This window comes from Verticillium dahliae, genomic scaffold, assembly GCF_000150675.1.
Source record: "Verticillium dahliae VdLs.17 supercont1.3 genomic scaffold, whole genome shotgun sequence".
NCBI classification, from domain to species: Eukaryota; Fungi; Ascomycota; class Sordariomycetes; order Glomerellales; family Plectosphaerellaceae; genus Verticillium; species Verticillium dahliae.
Window position 1 is genome coordinate 1,215,172 of NW_009276940.1, and position 21,541 is coordinate 1,236,712.

General features: G+C 58.6%; 8 protein-coding genes across 8 annotated transcripts; 6 read left to right on the plus strand and 2 right to left on the minus strand.

Annotated features, from left to right (window-relative positions):
- Positions 1 to 1,645: 1,645 nt before the first annotated feature.
- VDAG_02014 (uncharacterized protein) lies at positions 1,646 to 4,606 on the plus strand (the record flags this gene model as incomplete). The annotated part of the gene is made up of 4 exons (XM_009658043.1): positions 1,646 to 1,694; positions 1,799 to 2,175; positions 2,226 to 2,799; positions 2,850 to 4,606. 4 exons carry the CDS (start codon positions 1,646 to 1,648, stop codon positions 4,604 to 4,606), a joined length of 2,757 nt encoding a protein of 918 aa, XP_009656338.1.
- A 1,218-nt stretch (positions 4,607 to 5,824) lies between these two features.
- Positions 5,825 to 7,180, plus strand: VDAG_02015 (uncharacterized protein; the record flags this gene model as incomplete). Its single annotated transcript, XM_009658044.1, has 4 exons — positions 5,825 to 6,041; positions 6,098 to 6,190; positions 6,247 to 6,876; positions 6,933 to 7,180. The coding sequence occupies 4 exons, from the start codon at positions 5,825 to 5,827 to the stop codon at positions 7,178 to 7,180; spliced, it is 1,188 nt and encodes a 395-aa protein (XP_009656339.1).
- Positions 7,181 to 9,336: 2,156 nt separating this feature from the next.
- Positions 9,337 to 10,684, plus strand: VDAG_02016 (uncharacterized protein; the record flags this gene model as incomplete). Its single annotated transcript, XM_009658045.1, has 2 exons — positions 9,337 to 9,666; positions 9,896 to 10,684. The coding sequence occupies 2 exons, from the start codon at positions 9,337 to 9,339 to the stop codon at positions 10,682 to 10,684; spliced, it is 1,119 nt and encodes a 372-aa protein (XP_009656340.1).
- Positions 10,685 to 12,660: 1,976 nt separating this feature from the next.
- VDAG_02017 (uncharacterized protein) lies at positions 12,661 to 14,023 on the minus strand (the record flags this gene model as incomplete). The annotated part of the gene is made up of 4 exons (XM_009658046.1): positions 12,661 to 12,783; positions 13,106 to 13,461; positions 13,590 to 13,717; positions 13,779 to 14,023. The coding sequence occupies 4 exons, from the start codon at positions 14,021 to 14,023 to the stop codon at positions 12,661 to 12,663; spliced, it is 852 nt and encodes a 283-aa protein (XP_009656341.1).
- A 637-nt stretch (positions 14,024 to 14,660) lies between these two features.
- On the plus strand, positions 14,661 to 15,620 carry VDAG_02018 (uncharacterized protein; the record flags this gene model as incomplete). The annotated part of the gene is made up of 1 exon (XM_009658047.1): positions 14,661 to 15,620. The coding sequence occupies one exon, from the start codon at positions 14,661 to 14,663 to the stop codon at positions 15,618 to 15,620; it is 960 nt and encodes a 319-aa protein (XP_009656342.1).
- A 573-nt stretch (positions 15,621 to 16,193) lies between these two features.
- VDAG_02019 (pyridoxamine phosphate oxidase family protein) lies at positions 16,194 to 16,973 on the plus strand (the record flags this gene model as incomplete). Its single annotated transcript, XM_009658048.1, has 1 exon — positions 16,194 to 16,973. The coding sequence occupies one exon, from the start codon at positions 16,194 to 16,196 to the stop codon at positions 16,971 to 16,973; it is 780 nt and encodes a 259-aa protein (XP_009656343.1).
- A 371-nt stretch (positions 16,974 to 17,344) lies between these two features.
- VDAG_02020 (uncharacterized protein) lies at positions 17,345 to 19,422 on the minus strand (the record flags this gene model as incomplete). Its single annotated transcript, XM_009658049.1, has 2 exons — positions 17,345 to 19,112; positions 19,169 to 19,422. 2 exons carry the CDS (start codon positions 19,420 to 19,422, stop codon positions 17,345 to 17,347), a joined length of 2,022 nt encoding a protein of 673 aa, XP_009656344.1.
- Positions 19,423 to 19,981: 559 nt separating this feature from the next.
- On the plus strand, positions 19,982 to 21,493 carry VDAG_02021 (uncharacterized protein; the record flags this gene model as incomplete). The annotated part of the gene is made up of 1 exon (XM_009658050.1): positions 19,982 to 21,493. The coding sequence occupies one exon, from the start codon at positions 19,982 to 19,984 to the stop codon at positions 21,491 to 21,493; it is 1,512 nt and encodes a 503-aa protein (XP_009656345.1).
- Positions 21,494 to 21,541: the final 48 nt, after the last annotated feature.

The following is a 21,541-nucleotide window of genomic DNA, read 5'->3' on the forward strand; positions in this document are numbered from 1 at the left end:
CTCGGCGCAAAGGCAAGCGAGGGTTTCAATGAGGTTCAAACACTATCTCCCCCTCTCCCCCACACCATGCAACGCGCCGGAGACAAGAGGAAAGACAAAAGATGAGACAGTACCAGAGAGCCCGAGCTTCGTGGCATTCTCCTAAAACCCGATGCGACTCCCTCCTGATGCACTGTCACTGATGCGGAATCCTCGTCCTCAAGACTGGGCCGCCGCCCTCTTTCGGGTAAGGGGTCTGGTGCTTTCTTCTGGTCTAGATCCACCCAATGCTTCTCTTCATCAGCCCACGATGCAGCCTGCAGCCCTTCCGTGTCGCCGGTATCGAACCACCGCTGCCAGCCGCAAACCGCCCTCTTGGCCGGTCGTCCCGCCCCACGGCCTATCGGCCTGAAGGCTGTTTCACTCAATTTGACGCGGCGAAAGGGAACACCTGCATCGTCTGTCGACTGCTCTGTTCTCGTCCGGCAGGCGTCGCGCTAGAACCCTCTTTCGTGCCTCTTTGGCTGGTCGGTAGTCTACGTGCGAGGCGCCCCAACTGGTTCATCGCGTGGCATGTCGGACGGGCCCTCCGCCAGGACACCAGGAAGAACAACCAACGGGCTCGTAGATCCGCACCGCCGTGTGGTGCACCGCCGTGTGGTTGGCGGTCGGATGGCGGCGGATCCGGGGTTACGCTGTGCTCGATTACTGGGAGCCAACAGCCGTTCAAAGAGCCTCGGGACTTTGACGAGGCAGGATGTCATGTTGGCTGTTGGTGGTGCAACCCCGCATAGCACGCTCTACTTATTACCACGTTCGGCATGGCTCGATCTGAGGTCAGACGTCTTCATTTAGATGTGGCCCAATCTGATGAAAGGCCTCATGAAGCTCTCCCAACCAATTGGGATGCGAGATGGATGTCCGTTGGACTGGATCAGCTCCTCGTGATGATTGTCTCAAGACCGCCAACTGCCGAGCTCGTGTGCAACGCAGTGCTCCGTACTCTGACTTGATAGAGTAACAGCTCGGCTGGAACAAGTGGCTGCACAGTGCTCCGTCCTTGACAGAGTGACAGCTCGGCTGGACCAAGTGACTGTGTGCTTGGCGTCGTGCGAGGGCATTTCCTGCAGCATCTCGGTGCGTGGCGGTTTTGCGATGATTGTTTTTTCAGTCTCTGCCTCGTGGGAACATGACCTGGTTTGCATTGCGCAGATTCATTTCCATCAGTGGCGTTGACTTGCTCTCTCTATCCTACCTTGCCTACCCACGTTGTCAGTTTGACCCGAGTTGTGGAAGTGCCAATCCAACACAAAGTAGACATGATGCTCGATGCTCGATGCTCGACTACTACAATATCGAGCCTGCAATGCAACAACGATCTCACGGCGTCTCTCCACATCACACCCAACAGGTTCGAGAGAGGCTGGCATCATGACCGGCTCTCTCTCATTGGCTAGTCGCATCTTACGGGGCTGGGACTGGCGGGGCTCCATTTTTTTCGGATCGGACTTTCCTCCCCGAAAAGTTTTTCCGCTTGACCTTGAAGAAAGGAATCTGTAAATCGACAAAAAGTTGCGACAACAGCCACCGCGACTCGAAAAGACGACCTATGTTCCAGAAGAGGACTTCTGCTTGCCTTCGCCCTTGAATGATAGGCCCTGAAGGCATGGAGGAGCCCTCTCAGGGCGTCGGCGCCCCTGCGCAACCGCCGCCAGGTACGATTCCCACTTCGCACCCGCCAAGAAATCCTCGCGGCTGTGTGGGAAATAGTTAGGTGGGAGGGGGGAGTTGGTGCGTTCACCGCTGACCATGTTTGCAGCACCTCAACTGAAGCAAGAGTCTCCTGCCTTGCCAAAGGACTTCGAACTGTCGCCCCAAGCTACAAAACGACCCCTCGAACCGGCGCCCGAGCAGGAAAATGGAGATCCCAAGCGGCTCAAGCTGGGCGAGGACCCAATGTCTGATGCCATTGAGATGGAACTCGACCTCGAGGCCATGGTTCAGGACGTGCTCGGCGACATAGACAACCAGATGAGCAGGTTCGGCAGCATGGACGGCACATCTGGGGGCGACATGAACCTCGACATGGGACCTGTGGACCCCCCACCACGAGATACGACAGAGCCAACGATTACCTTCCTCGACAGCCCGATACAGGCAGTTCGAGCTGCCAGTCTGCCTGCATTATCGCACTTTGTATGTCCAGCCGTATAGACGCAAGGCTATTGCTGACTAGGACTTCCCAGGCCCTTCAAATCATCATCATCGTATCCCAGCAACACTCCCCGAACAGCCTGTCTAGCGCCATACGGACGCACGATTCGGAAGCGGCTACCTCATGGGTCGCACTGAAGAACCTCTTCACAAGTACGCGGCAGCTCTTTTCGCAAACCGACCCAGTTTTACACTCAGACTTTCTCGGATCAATATGCTCCACCGACGAGCTGCGGCTTGCGAACCTCGCCAGCATCTGCTGTTCGCTGACGTCTACCGGCCGCGATGCGGATACAATAGATCGGCGCGAGCTCTACAAGAGCTTCTTCTCCATCCTGCTCCGCGACGGTAGCGAATTATCGAATGTCGTGTCTGATCTCTTCGTTGCTGCCAAGACGCAAGCTATCATTGATTCCGTGGCCAAGGGTGTTCAGGAGACGCCAATAGACCAGATTATCGAAGAGGCCTTCCCAGCGAGCCTGGAGCAGAACTTGAAAAGTCGACACGGAGGATCCGATCTCACGCAAGTAGAGCAGGCCCTGGTGACGTTGGCGTACGGTCGAAAGGAGGCGCTGTTCAAGCAGATCGCGGAGGGTCTGGACGAAGGTTTGTCGCGCTGATATCATCGCGCAACATGCGTACTGACGGATTGACAGGCAATCTGAGATCAACATATGAGAACGAAGAGCTGTTTCGACTTCTTGGCTCGTACCTCTCCGACGAGCTTCAGCACTTTGCGCACATTGCTACCAAGTACAACGTTCAGCTGCCGATGAGGGAACCCATCCACCTCGACATCCCCGACGACGTATCCGAGATGGACGAACAGGCTCTCTCCTCTCTGCTCGAAGCCACAGACGGCCTGGTAGCGCAGTACTTGCCGAACGGCGGCATCGAAGTGGCCAACGAGCCTGCAGTTCCAACCACCGAGGGTAGCATTCCGCCGGCAGAACCGCAGACGAATGGGGGCGAAACCACAACTGTGACGGCACCGCCAGCGCAGAACGGCACGACAGACCACTCCCATGAGACGCACGACCTTTTTGCGGAAATCGAGCATCAGACCCAGGAATACGTGCGCACAACACTAAGCAACCTGTCGCCTGCGCCGTACCAACCGACTGTGCCTGCGCCGACGGGATCGACGATGGCTCAAACACCGTACCTGTCACACTTGCATCAAACGCAAAATCACCCGCCACCACCCACACACTACTACGGCTACCCACCGCTGGACCCAAATCAGACCATGGAAACAGAAGAGTCCGGCCCCCTGCCACCAAGCCAATCCCTACCCAGCGCCATGCTCTACGACCGTGCACGTCAGGCCGCGCTGTCGAAGAATACGAACCCCCAACGACGCGAAGGCGGCAGCTCCACTCGAAGGCCATGGTCTCAGGAGGAAGAAAAGGCGCTCATGACGGGATTGGACAAGGTCCAGGGCCCTCATTGGAGTCAGATCTTGTCGTTGTACGGAGCTGGAGGTTCCATCTCCAACATTCTCAAGGATCGCAGCCAGGTGCAGCTAAAGGACAAGGCGCGCAACCTCAAGCTGTTCTTCCTGAAGTCGAATTCCGAAATGCCATACTACCTCCAAGCGGTCACGGGTGAGCTAAAGACTCGTGCGCCGGGACAAGCGGCTCGTAAGGAGGCCGAGGAGAAGGCACGACAGACGTCCGAGGAGGCTCAAGTTCGTGGGCAAGGCAACATCCCCATCGCCAGCAACATCCAGTCATCACCGCACAGCCACCAGAAGACAAATTCGGTCACCCATCACGGCTTCCACTCGCTCAACCACGCGGTGCAGGCGCCCGCCAGCCCGTACACCCCCGTCGCTCCGCTGGCGACAAGCGCCCAGACGCATGCTTCGTCGCCGATCACGAACGCGTTACCGGCGCCCGCGATGCAGAGTCCCGTGAAGCCGGAGACCCAGACAGCCTACACCCCTCCAGTGACCATATCGACGCCGCAGCCGACGCACCCTCAACTACCATCGCAGCCCTACACACCAACACTACCGCAAGCTCCATCTCAGAACTCGGCGCCATACACACCGACGCATTCCTACACGCCACCGCAACCGGCTCCCACGGACTCGCCCCACGTCAAATCCGAACCGCTGCCACAATATGACTACATGGCGCAACCACAGCAGCAGCAGCAGCAGCAGCAGCCGCAACCACTGCAGCAATCGCCACAGCAGCAGCAACCGCAACAGCAGCAGCAGCAGCCACAACAGCCGCAGTATCAGCAGCAGCCTTCGCAAGAGCCGCAAATGCCGGTCACTGCGGTCGATCAGTTGCCGGCGGCGGCCATGTACTCAGGTCTCGACGATAATGACGACCTCAAGGATGCAGCACTCATGCAGAGTCTCCGCGAGCTGGAGGCTTACAGCGGCACGAGCGTCTCCTAGGACGAGGCGTACGCGGATCCTGTACCGAGCACGGCTGACCGAGACCCGACCGTTATCACCGACTCGTGATTCGACATAGGCTTGCGGCAGGAATGAGTCTCTGATGCTCATGCACGTAAATCTCACCATTCGACTGCCATGGCTGCGATGCCGTCGGCTCGACCCATGGGAAGCCAAGGGACGGAGAACAGCAGCGCAGCGTCACGGCGTGACCATGTCCGGCCGCTACCTTCTTAGGCAGCGACAGTCCACATGATCCTTTGGTTACAGGGAGTATGTATAACGAGGCCCCACCAGAGAGGGCGAGTCGGGAAGAACGAAGTAAAGAAAAGAAAAAAAGCGATTGTTTTGTTTGCCATGATACCACGATGCGGAGTGGGAGGGAAAAGGGAAAACAGGGAGGGAGGACAACGGACGCCCCAGGGCCAGCCAGGGTAGGCAAAGTCCGGGCAAAGGCGCACATTCGGTCGGCCAGCATGTCGTCGGCGTTAGTTTTTTCTCCAACAGTCGTAGAGTAAAATGCACACGCTGCGGCGGAACTTGACATCAAGCAAACATGATAACCCTTCTGCAATGTTGTACTCGGGCTTGGCTCCTCGGCTGGTTCCAGCCAAGGAGAAGATGGTGTTGAGAATGACAGTGTACCTGCCGTCTTGCAGGGTTCGTCACCGGTGGGCGGGTGCAGCTTTTGTTGGGCCAGAGTTCTGTTTCTCGGCCACTGTTGTGTGACTCGGGCATGTCTGACCGCCAAGTTTGACAGGTCTGCTGCGACGGAGAGGTCTCGGTTTGCCTTGGTCTTCACCTCCGCGTCGAGTGACACGCAATGTGCCTCATCAGGCCTTGTACGTCGTCGAGATTTGTTTCGGTCATGTTTGCTCGTGAGTTCACAAAAGCGCATGCCTTGGCTGTGCGCGCCTCCAAGGCACGAACACCATAGTGTTCGCCCGTCGAGTAGGACAGCTACTGTTCACCATTGTGTAGCTGTTCACCACTGTAGATTGCCGTTCGATGCTTGGGCGAAGCATGGCGCGGCCAAGTACACCCTTGGAACGACCTGTTACCTATGCCCTGGTGTTCTCCCACCCACTAGCCGTCTCCCCTTTCCACGAATTGATACGAATTCGAATGCTAGCTGTCACCTACAACTTTGACACGAAAGACGAGATCAGACTTTCTTTTCTGCACTATCCACGATTTTTTTCTTCCTTAATTTCTACCATGTTCGGCGCCAAACGAAAGAAGCTGAAGCCCGAAGAGGACCGCCGACGCTGCAACTACGTCACGATCCAAGGCCGCTGCAACCAGGGCAAGGTGACGCTGAGCAAAGATGGCGTCCGGTTCCCGAGTCCGTACTGCCGTTACCACTGCTGCAAGAAGGTCGACGGGGCAGCCTGTCAAGACATGAGGATCAATGCAAAGGGGTTCTGCCAGCGACGTAGGCCTAGCCCCTCTTCATCATGATCCGTCCGTGCTAATCATGGAGCGATCTAGACATTCAGTGCCAAGGCCAGGTCAACGGCACGCGGTGTGCCAACGCCGTCAGGGGCTATGATCCCAAGGAGTTCAAGTTCTGCGCACAATACCGTACGTCCCATGCCGCACACCACCACGTTGGCTCGTCCCCTCACGCAGCATGACAGACAACTGCTTGGCGCTCGACTGCAAGAATGAACGCTTCTACAGCGGTGAGTCAGACCTCAAGTTCTGCGCCGACCACCGCTGCACCAGCCCAGGCTGCGACAGGCCGAAGCACACAGGGCCGTTCTGCGCCTCCCACACGTGCGAGGCGCCCAACTGCCTCGCCTTCGCCGTTGGCGGCGGTGGTCCAGGCGAGCCGACGCGCTACTGCGACCGACACCGAGTCTGCCAGCACGACCAGTGCGAACGTTTTACGCACGCGCGGGAGAACGGAGGGCTGTCCAACTTTTGCGGCGCGCACTACTGCGCGTGGGACGGCTGCGAGCAGGCGCGGGAGGATGCCGGGGAAGGCGAGCACTGCAAGGCGCACAGCTGCATCGAGGTAGCGTGCGTCAAGGGGAGAACGAGCGCCGAGGGATTTTTCTGCAAGAATCACGAGTGCGATACGAAGGCGTGTCGGTTCAGGAGGTGGAGGGGCGAGTACTGTCCCGAGCACCAGTGCGGGAAGCCTGGGTGTGCCGAGGAGGGGACGACAGACCATTACTGCTCGAAACATGGCACGTGTAGCATGGTAGGATGCGATCGGTTCCGCTTTGCGGACGGATCGAACGTCAGGGATTGGTGTGAAGAGCGTGAGTTTTGCCCTTCCAACTCCCACTTCCTCTCCCTTGCTCTCCAGCACCCCCAGGTGATCGGCCTCCCAGGCAGCAAGGCATGCTGATCCATTGTCGGATGCAGACTTCTTCCCGAAATGCCGAATACAGGACTGTGAGGCTAGGGCGGTTGACGACAAGGAGTTTTGCCGAAACCACATCTGCGAGTTCCGAGGCTGCGGAGGGCAGCGCTCACATTGCGGGACGCTCTGCGGCGTGCACAAGTGCGGCGTCGTCACATGCCCGCATCCTCGCTGCAACATGTCATTGCCACCGGTCATGATCATGATGGGCAATCAATGGCCTTTATCGCCGTACTGCAACGGCCACGCATGCCACCATGACAGCTGCACACAGCAGTCGGCGGAGAGGAGTCGTTACTGTTCGGCGCACACACCGTGCCGCCATCCAGGATGCACCAACATGGTCCAGCTGACAGGCACCGACCCTACATGCTGCTCAGATCACAACCAACGAGACTCTGTGGGCCGACGAAGGTTCGCTGAGTATCCGGGGGTTGGTGGGGGGTGGCCGGGCGGATGGGGCGTCAATGCTGTTCTCTGAGGTCCGGTGACGGATGACTGAGCACGAGTTGGCGAGATGACAAGCAGAGCGTGGGGGAACCCCTTAAACTGTAGAAACATGTAGAACTTGGCACAGTTAGCTGCGATCAAAGCAATGACGTGGACCCTGATATGGCCGCTGTGGTCCGCAACTCGGGACCATAGAGGGCATCTGGGCCCAAAAACGCATGGCCCGTCGCCTGCTGCCGTGATGCTCGTGTAGGGAAGACACCAGGCAGCAGCAGGTTTTTGGCGGGAGAATCAGACAAAGGGCTGGCAAGGCGGCCCAGGATGGTCGGCCTAGGCTCGAGGCAGTACACACGCCAACCTGCTCCCCACGTGGTGGTCCCGTCGCTGGACCAAGCCGACTGGCTTTCGCACCATGTTGGGGTCTTTGGGCTCTCAAATTGAAATCGAATCTCGCAGTGAAGCGGTATCTTGTCGGGGGAGGGCGTTTGAAGCAATGGACAAGGGCACCATCGGGCGCATTGCAACTTTGGGCCAAGCTGATGAGGCACTGCTCACAGCTGACCGTTGATCCAACTTCCCCTACCATCGGTGAGTTTAGTCGTCTCGCAGTTCAGACACGAGAGGTAGCCAAAAGCCATCTGCTCTCCACGATCTCAAAAATATGACAGGCCGGTGCAAGTGCTGATGGGTTGAGACAGGATTTCGATCCTTCGTCTGAAGCTGGATGCGTACCTTCCTTCCCTGCCTGTAGGCACAGGAGATCCTGTCGTGGCAAGAAGTGGCAAATTGGTCAAAGACGCTGAAGCACATCATGGGGCCTTGTCGTCGAGATAGTTTCGAGTCGAGAGGGGCTGGTCAGGCTTTGTGCTTTGTGCGGCTGTGTAGGTGCATGATCGAGGGCTCTTTCTTTGTCGTTGATGTTGGGTTGATGCACGAGTTGATGTGAGAGAGGAGGCTGCGTCTTGTAGGTACCTAAGGTACCTAAGGTACCTAGGTAGGCAAGGTAGGTACTGCACCCAAGTACCTCTCTGGCAAAGAGGATCATCCAATAGAGAGTGTGGCTCGGCCAGCCCAGATGAGGCGCAGGCCCCACGATGAAGCAAGGCGACGTCCCCGGCTGGTACGGAGGCCGCCAGCAAGCGCAGCCGCCCGCCAAGTCGCTCTTCGTCTCCATAGTTCCTGCCAGCCGGAGGGGCGGGCAAGGCGGGGTACCGGGATACTTGCATGGATGCTTACATGGATGTGGTAAGCAGAACAAAGGTCATTCCCAAAACGTCACCAGACCCACGCCTCTCAGTAACCAACCAGGTGAACACCCAACGACGACCTCTCGCCTCGTTCGCACTGAGGAAGCGAACTCTTCTCGCATCCCAACATCTGGCCCTAATCCCGCCTGCATGGCGAAGACAAAAGCATCCGCGTTCCGAAGAAGTGGTTGTATCGGGGGCCGCCGTTGAACGACCCTGAATTAGCCCCCCCTCCCCTGGCTGTCGTTGGGTGCCTTGAGCCAAGCCTCACGACGTGCGCAACCTCGTTCGCTCTCTTCCCCCCCCCTCTTCAAGACCTCAAGGCTGGATCGAAAAGCGAATGACCCCCCTTCTTTTCGAGACCCAAGACATGGCTACCAACTCGTGGCCTGGATCTCATGTTCTTCTACACACAATACCGCTGTATGACTACATCGCTGAATGACACTTGTGTCTCGATCAGCCCGGTCAGGGACCTCGTCGCCGTGGATCGCTGCAGGTCATCCCGTGTACCTGACAGAGGTCTTCCGTCACCCTTCCCTCCCGCTCGACACCCTCTCGCCGGGCCATGCGCCCAGCCCGCGTGCCTGCTTTCGGCTCCTCTCTTCGCTGCTCGGTCTTGTCGAAGGGTACAGTGCGCCGTTGGGGCGTCTTTGACCATGGCTCTCGCTCCCTCCCTCTGCTTGTTTTGTTGCGGGGGGAGGGGGAGGGTAGTGGGGTGGGTGTCCTGCAAGCGGTCGAGTCTTCTCCTGGCACAGGCAGCGAGCGACCAAAAATGTCGTTGCCCTTGTTCGCTTCCTTTAAGACAAGGCTGTCCCGCGTCCGCTCGAGCCATGCCAGCCCACGCCGTGCCGTATCATGCTCCTTTGGCAGGTCACACTGACGCTCATTCGTTCTGTTCTGCGACTCGACCCGACTCGAGGTCCCCTGCTTTGGTCACCTGCAGTGGTCTGTATCGTCTTGTGGACTTGACGCCGTGTTGGGTACTTGTGAGACGTTATCGAGCTGCCATTCTCCTATTTTCCATTGCCCCCATGTCCAACATTTTGTCCATCCCTGAACGTCATCTATCCGCTTTCTGCCTTCCCGTCACTATCACCAAGAAGAACCCGAACCAAAGCGTGTCTGACATCGAAAAGCGAAGCAAAGAGACCCTGTTTGACATCAGCACGCGAACGACTACAACAACGAGAACTACGACAACGAGAACAAACATAGCCGTCGACACCACCGATACTCACCCACGACATCCATTGGCAACAGTCCTCGGGTGCCAACCGCATTGATCCCGTCAAGGTGGACGCCGAACAGAGCATCCCGAACCTTGAGTCTCTTCTCTGTGCTCCCTCTCTCATGTCTCGTCGCTACTACATCGAGACGTCTCCCTCCGGCCGGCCGCAATTCGTCACCCTGAAGCGCTCTCGCTCGCACCACCACCACCATCACCACCGGCCCATCGAGCACGACGACTGCTTCGTCAGCAGGGAGGACTGGAAAGCTCTCGTCGAGCGGGAGCGCTGCCTGCGCGACGCCAACGACGTGCTGACCCGTGACAATTACACCCTCAAATGCACCCTGCAGGCCACGGACGGCGAGCTGCGCCGCTACCAGGCCTGGGTGCCGCAGCTGCAGGACCGCATCCAGTGTCTCGCCGCCGACAATGCCGCGCTCAAGAGGTCGCTCGACAGCGCCGGCGGCCACTCGGAGAAGCACTACCGCGAAATTGAACGCCTCAAGCAGAGGCTGCTCAAGGCCGACAGGGAGATTGGCGGGCTCAACGACCGCCTCAAGGATATGCTGCGGAGGGCCGGTCACGGCGTCCAGGATCGCATCGACGACCTGACGGGCATCATCCACGACTGGAAGCGCAAGTTTGAGGTCGTGGACGAGCACAATATTCGTCTGCGCCGCGATCTGGATAATCGAAACTCGGTCATTTCGGAACAGTTCGAGCGCATCGAGGCGTATGAGCGAATCATGAGGCGGCATGGGCTTGTGCCGCGGTGAGGGAGGACATGGGATACGGTGGTGGTTTGGTCTTGCATTTGGTGTTTCCTGACCATCTCCTTTCTGTCTGTCAATGATAAGGGTTTTTCTGGACGGGTGACCGGTCTTTTTTTTCAATTCCTTTTGTTTCTTTCCCTGCCTGTAGCGGGAAGGACGGTTGAGTTGCGGCGGATCATTCATTTGGCATCCCCCATGTCACGATTTACGAGGGAATAGGGCCATGTCTTCAGATGCTGTCGACGTTTGCGTATGCGTCTTGTTTTGAATGTAGCTACATAGATACCATTTTTTTTTTCTGTCATGACTACGTGCCAGTCAGTATACAGGTGTGAAGTAGGGGAATGGGATCTAGAGAGAATGAGGCTCATCATCCATGGACCAGGTAGGCCTTTTCCTGCCATCTGCTTCGGTAGCAGAATGTACTGGCTGCAGGACGGGGAGTCTAATCAATCTATGGCTCACACTGTATGATTGGCTGAGCCTCGGCAGGAATGCGCACTCCGTCGTCAGCCCAGGTCCTCCAGCGCATAGAGACATTTCGATCCATGGGCCGAGTGGGTGAACGAAGTCGGTGCCGAGTCGGAGGTTGCGCCGGACTTGGCAGCGTGCTCCTCCAGAGCAGGCAAACGCCAAGTCAGAGCTGACCAATCCACATCACTTACAGTCTGGGGATGCGTGACCTACGTGGGGGCCAAGAATGGCAGAGGGAGAGTTCACGGAGCCAAGCACTCTCTCGCTGGCCATTTGCACGTGAAACGACGTTTGTTCAGCTGCTCAGGGGTCCCTATCCTACGTGTTCGGCGTCTGATGAGAGCGAGATGCCCAAGCTCTGGGCCTGCATGAACTGCACAGCAGGATGGATTTCGATCCCGGCGGGCAGAAGAATCACGAGGGTGGTCAGACGGGAAACGGAAACGGGAACTGAAAGAAAAAAACAAGAAGGTCTATAAAAAAAGAACATACTCGTGGCGAAGAGACAATGGCGTTTCAAGGCGCAAGTGACAAGGGGAAAAGGGGGCGGCAGGGCACGTGCAAAGTGACGATGATCGGTGGTGTAGTCCTCGGGGCTCAGCCTCTGGCAGCCGCGCGGCGGGGTACGTTCAGCAGTTCGCGGCCTTGCATCCTTGGGCGCTTCTGGAACTCTGACCAAGTCATCTTTCTTTTGTCTGGGATGGATTCGATCAGGATGCGGCGAGAACGGTTTGGGACAGGACATCGCCATGGACATCGCCATGGACATCAATTCAAACAGTCGACCAGGGATGCGGAGAGGGGCAACAGGCGCATAGCCTCGTCAGGTGGCGGGTCTCAGCCCTATGGACGGTCGAACTTAGGCCTGTGGGGAATGATTTGCAGTGAACGTGGATCATTTTAGTGGCGATACCCTACCCGGGTTCCTGGATAGGTAGAACTGCCCAGATAGGCAAGGTAAGGTAGGTAGGAATGAATACCCAGGAAGGAAAGGCAAGGTGTATGCTTGCTGTGCAGTGAGCCGCAGCGGTGATCCTGGAGGGTGTAAACCGTCCAAGCCCGAGGGGATTGGCAGCGGGTGTGCTCGAGCGGCGTTCGGGGCGGCGATACCTCCACGTCACAAAGGCTGGGCGAAGGCGTGGTGCATGCTGCAAGGCACGATTCTTCGCAGGCGCTGGAGAAGGGGTTCATGCTGCTTGCGATGACGCGGAGCCCTCTGAGCGAGCATCTCGTTACTCGGCGACAGCAAAGCGTTGGCAAGAGACAAGAGACAAAGTGATGATCATCAGGGCCGTGTACCTGGGTACTCGGGCATGTACATGGTACCCGGGCATGCCAGGTATCGGAGGAAACGAAAGCTGGTTGAGGGCGACTGGCAAGGCATACTCGAGCGCGCAGTCTTGGCATTGTCACTTTTCTTTGTCTTCCACTGCCAGCTTTCGTTCGCGTTTCGGCGTGCAGCAACAACGCTGCAAGGAAAGAAGGACTTACAGGGCTTTGTGTTCTCATAGGTACACATAGACCTCCTTGTAGTGCACGGTAGGCGCCGTTGCGTTTGTCCTTGGGCCGCTGCCGGGCCGATGGGTGCCTGCAGTGACGGGCGGGAGCTTGCCCATTTGCGTAGTGGCCTGTCGGTACATGTAGTATCGAGCTTGTCACCACGAACCAGCCCTGTCAAAGTCTATTCATGGTCCACCGCCAGAGGCCCGCGCGAGATGCCTGCCACGAACGAATGAAATCGCCGAGGGCCCGTGGTGCGGACAAGGCGAGGCGCCAAGGTCAAAGATGATGCATGCGCGCCATCAAGTGTCTGGCATGGATGCAGGCTTCTGGCGACGAACGACAGACGACGTGCTGTGCAGCGAGACGAGGAGACACCACGCGACATGGGCCAAACCCTTAATGCGCGACATGACCAATCCCCAATCCTCCTCGCGCAGAGTGACTCACGCAATCACGGGGGTACGCAATCACGCCCACGCAATTTCGCAACGCGCATCGCGCATCACACATCACGCATCGCGCATCGCGCAACCAGAATCCCTCCAGGCTGCGAGTCCCTCCTTGGCGCTGTTGAGGCTGGTGACCGGTCCGTCTGAGACGTGTCGGGCCGTGGGGGCTGAGAAAGAACAGGACTTTGCGACCGTAGGACTTTTTGGGGAGAAGAACAGGATGAGTGTGAGTGAGAATGAGGCAAAGCAGACGTCTGCTCGATCCTTTGTGGCGCACCAATTTGCGAACCTCGCTGCGGAAGAGGAAGGAAGAGGCAACCAGCGGCACTTCCAACCATCTCCCGCACCTTGCCCCTGCCAGTTGGTCCAGACCAGACAAGGCAATCACTACTCGTCGGCGAAATCAGGCTGCCAATGCTGCTGCCGTTTCTTCACTGCCTCCATCGTAGTGGCTTCCCTTGTCCCCCCCCCCCTGGGCCCACTTGCCCACTTGCGCACCCTTCCCTTCCCCCCCTTCCTCTCCAGCACAGCCTCGACTGCACCAATGAGAGGCACCAGGGGAGTGTCGGCATGGATGTGCTCGGCAGGCCAGATTCGGACGCGGTCAGCACTTGCTACATCCCATACAGGTGCCTTTTTCTACTTGGGCCTCTTTGTTTTCCACGACTTACACCCTCCAGTATACCCTCCTGCCTTGTGCCCCTACCCTCCATGCAAAGGTGGCCAAGTACGGGCTGGGATGGGCCGGCACTCCCCCCTTCCCCCCCTTCCCCCCCTTCCCCACCCATGAATTGCCCGCTTGCGCGATGCCTGCCTGTTTGATGACTGGATTTGGCTGCGCCAAGGCACATCCTGTTGTGCCCTCCTCGAGCGAGGGTCCTGCCATGTCCTGGGTACCTCGCCTCGCATCCCGCATGGAGCCTCGTCCCGCCGGTGAACATGCTCGCCGCGGTACTTGCACCCCGTGGCTGCCTCCGTTGTAGCCTCCTTAGCCCGGAGGCAGCAACACACCCTTTCCGTCTGGCTGGAGCCATGGGCCATGGGCCATATCGACTCGTGAGCTCAGCGGCTCCAAGTCTTTCCATGGAATAAAAGAGAATCCAACGCCCCTTCGTCCCGCAGTCTGCCTCTCCATTCCACTCCAGACATCCGTGCCGCTCAGTCTCATTCTCATATACGGCCCTCTCTCTCTCTCTCCTTGCCTTATCTCGGTTGAGAACCCAAGATTTGTCTTCTCCTACATTTGCCGACTTCTTCTGGACCTGAACACCCCACAGGCACCATCCCGCTTCAGAGCCTCCTACAATAAAACCATCCACCACAGCCTCGTCTACCAACCAAAAAAAAAAAAAAAAAAAAAAAAAAAACAATTCGCTCCGCGGGCTTCTCTCGTCCAGCCTGACTCGGTCCATTGGGCACAACTACATCTTCGCGAGCCCCAAGCCATCGAATCAACACCCGGCACCCCCCTGCTGCCGGCACAGCAGCCTGAAGCAGTGCAGCAGCCTGAAGCAGCACAGCAGCCTGAAGCAGCACAGCAGCCTTCGGTAGCCATGTCTTCATCCGGCAAGAAGGACCGTTCTTCCACTTCTTACAAGAAGACGCACAGCTCCAGCAGCCCCAAAAGTCACCACCACAAAGCCAGCGACTCGGGCGTCGGTTCGTTGAGCGACCAAGATAGTCTTGCAGCCAATCCTGATGGGAACTTCACAGCCCAAGGCTACCAGCAGCAGTCTCAGAGTCCCCGCGCTCTCCGCGAAGCCCTCGACGCCGCGAGGTTCGACCTCGACCTGTGGAAACAGAAATACAGAGAGCTCGAAGAGGACCTACGCGTGGCCCGCTCCGACCACCGTGATCTCGACGCCAGCTTCCGTGCCCTCAGCCTGAACAACTCTCTGCTCGAGGCGGACCAAAAAACCCACGCCACCAGTATCCGCAAGCTGCAAGATGCGTTGCGTGACAAGGCTGACGAGGCAGACCGACTGCGGGAGGATCTGCGACGATTCCGCCACAGCCCGCCGCAGGAACCCAACGTCTCGGCCCCGCTCGGCCCCGGCCCCTCCTTCTCTCCCAGAGTGCCATCGGATCACAAGCTGCCGCGGACGGAGAGCGACAGGAAGGAGAAGCATCGCGAGGAGAAGGAGCGACACGCCGAAGACAAGCGTCTTCGAAGCCGCTTCGACAACAAGGAGGAAAAGGGTCCTTCGAGCTCCCACTCTGCAAACTCGGGTTACTCGGGACAGTCAGGGCATTCGGGGCACTCGGGCCGCTCTCGTCGCACCAGCTACATCGAGCCATTCGGCCCCGGCCATCGATCCGTGGCCAACGAGCCGGCGGTACAGAACCCGCGATCCGGCCGTGATTACGTCCCATATGGCGCTTCTTCCGGCGGCCGGCCAGTGGGCAGCACCAGTACCAGCACACCTCGCTCTGTTCAGGTTCCCCGTTATGCCGCCGGGTACAGCAACTCCGTCTCTTATGACGAGAGCGAGTTTGAGACGGGCGACTATTAGGCCCACCCCCTGCCGGAGAAGAAGAACAAGTCGCGCAGGTGAGAAACCACGGAAGCATGACTGGATGGATACTTTCAGCAATGAACGACACTGCATTGGGAAACACGCAGCCTGATGTCGACGGCTAGGACGTTGGTCCTGACCCACCTGAATGCATCGCCGCCACGGGAGCGGCCGCAGAACGCCTTAATTCGCACGTTCATCTCGACTCGAGCGATGCTTGATGGGATGCGAGGCATGGCTGGACCCTTCTTTCCAGCGGTGAAATCATTTCTGCATCTAAGGCACCATGGCTGAATGTCAGGATGTACGGCCAGGTACAGCCGATCACGGTGTCTGACTCACTAGAGGGAGTCACCCGCCCAGCTGTCGACGGGATTGCCTTTTTGAGACTGCTCCATGCTGCATCTTCTCACATATTTGGCTGCACTGCCCCCCCTCCCCTCTGTGCGAGTGTGTCTCCTTTCTCCCAACCAAATCCCGGCCAAATCGGCCAACTACAATACCCAGAACCCCGCAGCCACAATCGCGGCTGAACACCCAGGCTGTCTCTTTTTGTTTTCGTACCCCACGATGAAGCTCTACCCATCTATTCCCCCCAACCTCGCAACCTGGGCAGCCCGCCAGCCGTTCTTCCTTACGGCATCGGCTCCCACCCACGCCCCGCATGTCAACGTCTCCCCCAAGGGACTCGCCGCCTCGCATCTCGCCTTCCTGGACGCCAACACGGTCGCTTACATTGACCGTTCCGGCTCCGGATGCGAGACCATTGCGCATGCGTACGAAAATGGTCGATTGACGCTCATGTTTATGTCCTTTGGCACCTTGCCGCGCATTCTACGCCTCTTTTGTAATGCTGAGGTGATTGAGCGCGGCACACCGAGGTTTGAGGAATGGATGGCTCGCGTCGTACAGGACCGCGAGGGTGGCGGTATGGAGGGTGCGAGAGCCGTCATTGTCGGTCGCGTCTGGGAGGTGCAGACGAGTTGCGGGTTCGGCGTGCCCATCGTTAAGAAGGAGGTGTATGAACGCGGTGCAGAGGGCGATGACAGCGACGAGGAGGGTGGCAAGGAGCTGTCTATCTTCCAGGATAGGCACACTTTGGATGACTACTGGCGCAAGAGGGCCGAGAACGGCAAGGTCGAGGAGTACCAGGTTGAAAAGAACGTCACGAGCATTGACGGTCTGCCTGCTCTCAAGGCAGCGAGGCGTGAGGCCGGCGAGGTCTTGATCCTTGCCGAGGGGAGGGCAAAATTGGGGCGCGCCGTGAGGGAGCGTGATGGCATCCTTCTCGGCGTGCTGCTGTCTCTGCTTGTCTGGGGTTTCACTGCGGTTGTGTTTGGAAAATCGTAACATGTTGTTTTCCCGTGTATTTCTGTTTCGATAGGCTTGTTGCTATCTAGCTGTATACCGGCCGAGGGAGTTTGGAGTCTGTATTAGATGATTTGAAAACAACGCTGATGTATCGTTGCCTTGACACCATTCTAATGATATCCTTCCGGCCGTGAGTGCCGTGCATCGAGATCTGAACAATCAACCGCCTAGAGTGCTAGAGACTCGGCTCACATATGAGTGAAGCTGGCTCGACGTTGGCGTATCGACGCTGCTGCTGCTGCTTTGTGGCAGTGCCTGTTCGAAAGGGGGCCAGCGGGATATCCCTGAGGTCCACATGGGTATAACTGTTCACCCACGGCGCGCTTCTGCATCGTGATCGAAGTGCTGCTTCAACTGGCCCCCGCAGCCGCACCCTTGGAGCCGCCGCCTCCTCGCTGCCCGCCACCGCCGCCACCGCCGCCACCGCCTTCCCCTGATGCGGCTGCCTTGTTCCCGCCGCCGCCGCCGCGACCGCGTCTGTTCCTCCGACCTCCAGACCCCGTGTGCTCTGTCTTTTCTGCGGGGCCCGACGATGACGAAGCCGCGGGGGTGGCAGTCGTCGTCGACGCGGCTGGCGCTGCCGTTCCTGTTCCTGATGCTGCTGCTGCTGCTGATGAGGACGATGCTGCCGCTGGGGTGCCGCCGCCGCCGCCACCGCCACCGCCACCTCCACCAGCCGGCTTCTTCTCCTTTCGTTCGAGAACCTGCACAGTGCCCTGGGCCACGGTGACGGGACTGCCAGTGATGGCCCTGACGAGCGACGCGTGGTCGGCAAAGTCGACGTACGCGAAGCCCTTGCGGCGGTCAATCTCGACAAAGGTGACGACGCCAAACGTCTCGAGGGTCGCCTTGAGCAGGGCCTCGGTGATGCCCTGCGAGGGGTTGGCGTGCTTGACGAAGCCGCGGGTCGCGCCGGCCGTCACGCCTGCGCCTGACTTTTTGGACCCGGAGCCCTTGCCTGAGCCCTTGGGCCCTGTGGGTGTCGAGGCCGGTTTGGGGCCCGCGGCGGCGGTAGGTGCCGCTGTCTCGCTGCTTGTTGCTGCTGCTGCTGCGGTGGTGGCGGCCGCTGCTTGGGGTGCTGGAGCAGATTCCTTCTTCCGCAGGAGGACAACTGGCGTCTTTGCTGGTGTGGAGGCGGCCGGTGCGGTAGCATTTTCCGCCCCCTTGTTCTTTGCGTCAGCCGCGTTCTTCCCGCCGCCGCCGCCCCGGCGCGATCGGCCTGACTTGGGGGCAGTCGGGGTAGTTGGCTTCTCGGCCGGCTGGGCAGTCGTGGCTGGGCTAGGCGTGGATGAGCTGGCTGCCGGCGTCGCTTCGCTCGCGGCCGTGCTGGACTCCTTGGCAGACGAGGTCTTGGATTCTGCCTCTGTCTTGGCTGCGTTAAGTCGCGCCCTCCTATGCGCGCTTCCCGGACTCAAGCCAAGATCCCTCTGAAGAAGACGTGCGGCGGCCGCAATGTTAGCCCGTCGGCTCTTCGGGGCCTCAGAAGAGGAAGCAGCCGCCGCCGTAGCCTCGTTGATTTGGCTCGCCGCACTCTCCGCAGCCTTGGCCGCCTCGGCCGTCGCCTTTTTCGTCAGGATGCGCACCGTCTCTTTCGGCTTTTCGGGCGACTTGTTGGATTTGCCGTCCCTGTCTCTCTTGGACTTTTTGCCGTCGTCGGCGTTGGCCTTGCTGTTCTTGGTGCTCTGGGATTCCTGGCGAGCATGCTTAGCGCTCTTTGCTGCAGCGGCCTCCTTCGCCCTGTTCGCCTTCTTCTCCTTGATGTACTCGATGAGAGGCGTAGTCGTGACCTTGGTGTCCGGCTTGCTCTCTCCTGCTGACGGATCTTCGCCTGTCTCGCCTTCCTTCTCCGTCTCCGGGTTGGTCAGAGACAAGAGGTAACTCATAAACTCTGGATCCTGGTCGATCGTCCCCTGCCTGGCGTCGGATCGTTTCCTGGCACCGGGTATCTTCTTGTAGATGCAGTATTCTAGGGATGGCGGCCCAACGAGGCATGGGTTGTTGTGGGTGAGCTTGGTGTCCTCCCAGGTCCTCGTCTGCACAATCTCGTCGAGCTCCGCCAGGCTTTCGCGCTTCTTGACGTGCAGGTATAGCCGGCCGGGCCTTGACGACTTGGCCGGGCTGTAACATTGATCAGCCGTGCGCAGGATAGTTTCCGTCGAGCCGCATCAACCTACTCTTGCGACACCTTGCCCCGGGCGAAGTCACTCCAGTCGACGAGGCCATTGCCAGCCTTCCACTTGTCGCCCAGAATGGTCCAGACTTCCTCCTCCGTCATGCCTGGGGGCAGCCTCCTGATGATGACCTTGTCGCCTTCGACGGGCGTCTTGCTCTTGTTGGATCGTGATGCGCTCGGGGCGTCGGTGGCAGACGGGTTTGCAGGCATGGGCAGAACACCGTTGGCCTTGCGAGAGGCCTGGCTGTCCTGCATGTTGGGTTCCTGGCGCTACGTGGCGTCTGGGCCTATGCGATAGGTGTTGAACGGCGATGGTGCAGCAGAACGGTGAGCGATGACGCTAAGGACGTTGTCTGTGGAGTGTTTCGTCGAGTGAGAGACCTGACCAATACATTGAAGATAAAGACAGGTTTGATCCTAGTGGCGAGACGGCACTGCACTCGTGAGTTTGGCCTGAAGGTGAGAAGGGCGCAGCGATAAGTTGGACGGCAAAGGTATACCACTCTGGGCGCATCGACGGGAACACCCTTTCATGGGCTTAAGCTTTGGAGCGTGCACCTGGGTTGACCAGGTGGGGGGGTGCAGTGTGAAGCATTAGGCTGTATTGCATATCAGATAAAGACAAATCATGTGACTTTTCTGATCCGGCATTCACACACCGAATGACTCACCGAAATCTCTGCCTGCCTTACTCGCACTTGAACCGTGCACCTTCCCTCCACACCTTGCCTCACCGAAAACTCGGAAAAACTTCGGTGAATTCATCACCAGTTCGGCTCTCACAATAATCCGCATCCCCCGAGGATAATCCGAGATGGCTCCATTCCCCAAACTGCCCCTGGACGACAAGCACGAGGGGAAGAAGGGTGATGGAGCACAGACTGGCTTCCAAGACCAATGTGAGGCCCAGCCTGTGAACCAAGATAATCAGGGCCAGCCGCAACAACAGCCTCTCTCGGAGGAACAGATCCAGGCCTGCCTTCGCCGCGCGAACCAAGTATACTTGGACCCCCGAACTAACACCACCCGACGCGATACCAACGTCCCTGCTGGTCGTAACCGTAACAGAAGCAGGGCCGTATCATACTCGACCCCTCCCCTACCCAATCTACCGCAATCGACCCCGAGTCAGGCCCCGAACCCGACCCAGCTCGGAACCTCCGTCCCGCGCATTGTCCTCACCGATACTGACGCACTCTTCGGTACCACAGCCGATCGAGACTTACTTCTCACTGGATCACGCGCTCGTGGTCTCGCTTCTGGCTCTGGACGTGGCCGTGGACACTCTTCAGCATATGAACCAGCCCGCTCCCTACCCTCTCTGCCCCACTACCCTGACCGCCGTGCCGCACCTGGACGTGGTAGAGGTCGACCTATTACCGTTGGAGCTTACGACAACCCTGTTGACGAGTCTGAACAACGTCGTGCCGATCGCGAAGCGCGCATCTCAGCCATCAACCAACAGCGCGAGGTCTTACGTACCCAGAGACTCCAAGATCGTGAGGCGGAAGAATACTACAGCCAACAGCAACGCCAGCAAGCTCAAGGCCAGCCTCCCCCCCCTTCGCGCTCTCGACCGCTCCCCTCGCCGCCTTCTGGAACATATCCCGTCGGCACCCCTATCCAACTGAGACGTCCCGAGCTCCTTGCTGGTCAACAGCACACACAGCCGCCGAGGTCTCCCCCCGACCGAGGCCAGCAAAGCTCGCCCACTGGCGACAGTGAGGCATCCGACGAGCCAGAGTTCCATATTGGAACTGCCCGTATAGGCTACAAGGTTGTTGCGCGCACTCCTCGGTCGTTGCCCTCGTCGTCCACGGACCGTCCGGCGCTCACGCGGTCCTTTCCTGCGCAGTCGCTGCTCCTGCCCCCCTTGTCTTCGTCCGTTCATCGCCAGCACACTTCGTCTCAAGTTCCGTCTTCGAAGGGTTCATCGAATAAAGACGCTCCTTCCAAGAACAACAAGAAAGGCCTCACACCAAGTGCAACAGCCCTGGGGCCCATCGGACTACCTTCTGTCTCTGAGGAAGGTTCCGACAAAGAAGCTGCGTCTGTCGACGAGGACGAAGACGACGAAGAAGAAGAGCCCATCGTCTTCTTCAGGTCGCAACCTCCTCGCGACTGGGAACGCCGTGACGATCAAGGTCCTCCCCCCGCTGGTGGTACTAGAAGTACTGCGGGAACTGGCAGATTCGGCTCACAGAGCACTGGTCGCGGAAGCAGCAACGAGAAGCGCAGCTCTTCTGGTGGCATCAAGCACTCTCGTTCCTTTTTCGGACTAAGCAAGAAGAGCGAGAAGAGCAAGACAGCTACTGTCCTGCACTAACCCTCATCATGGCTAGCCATATCCCGAGGCCCGGCCCGGCCAACCTCT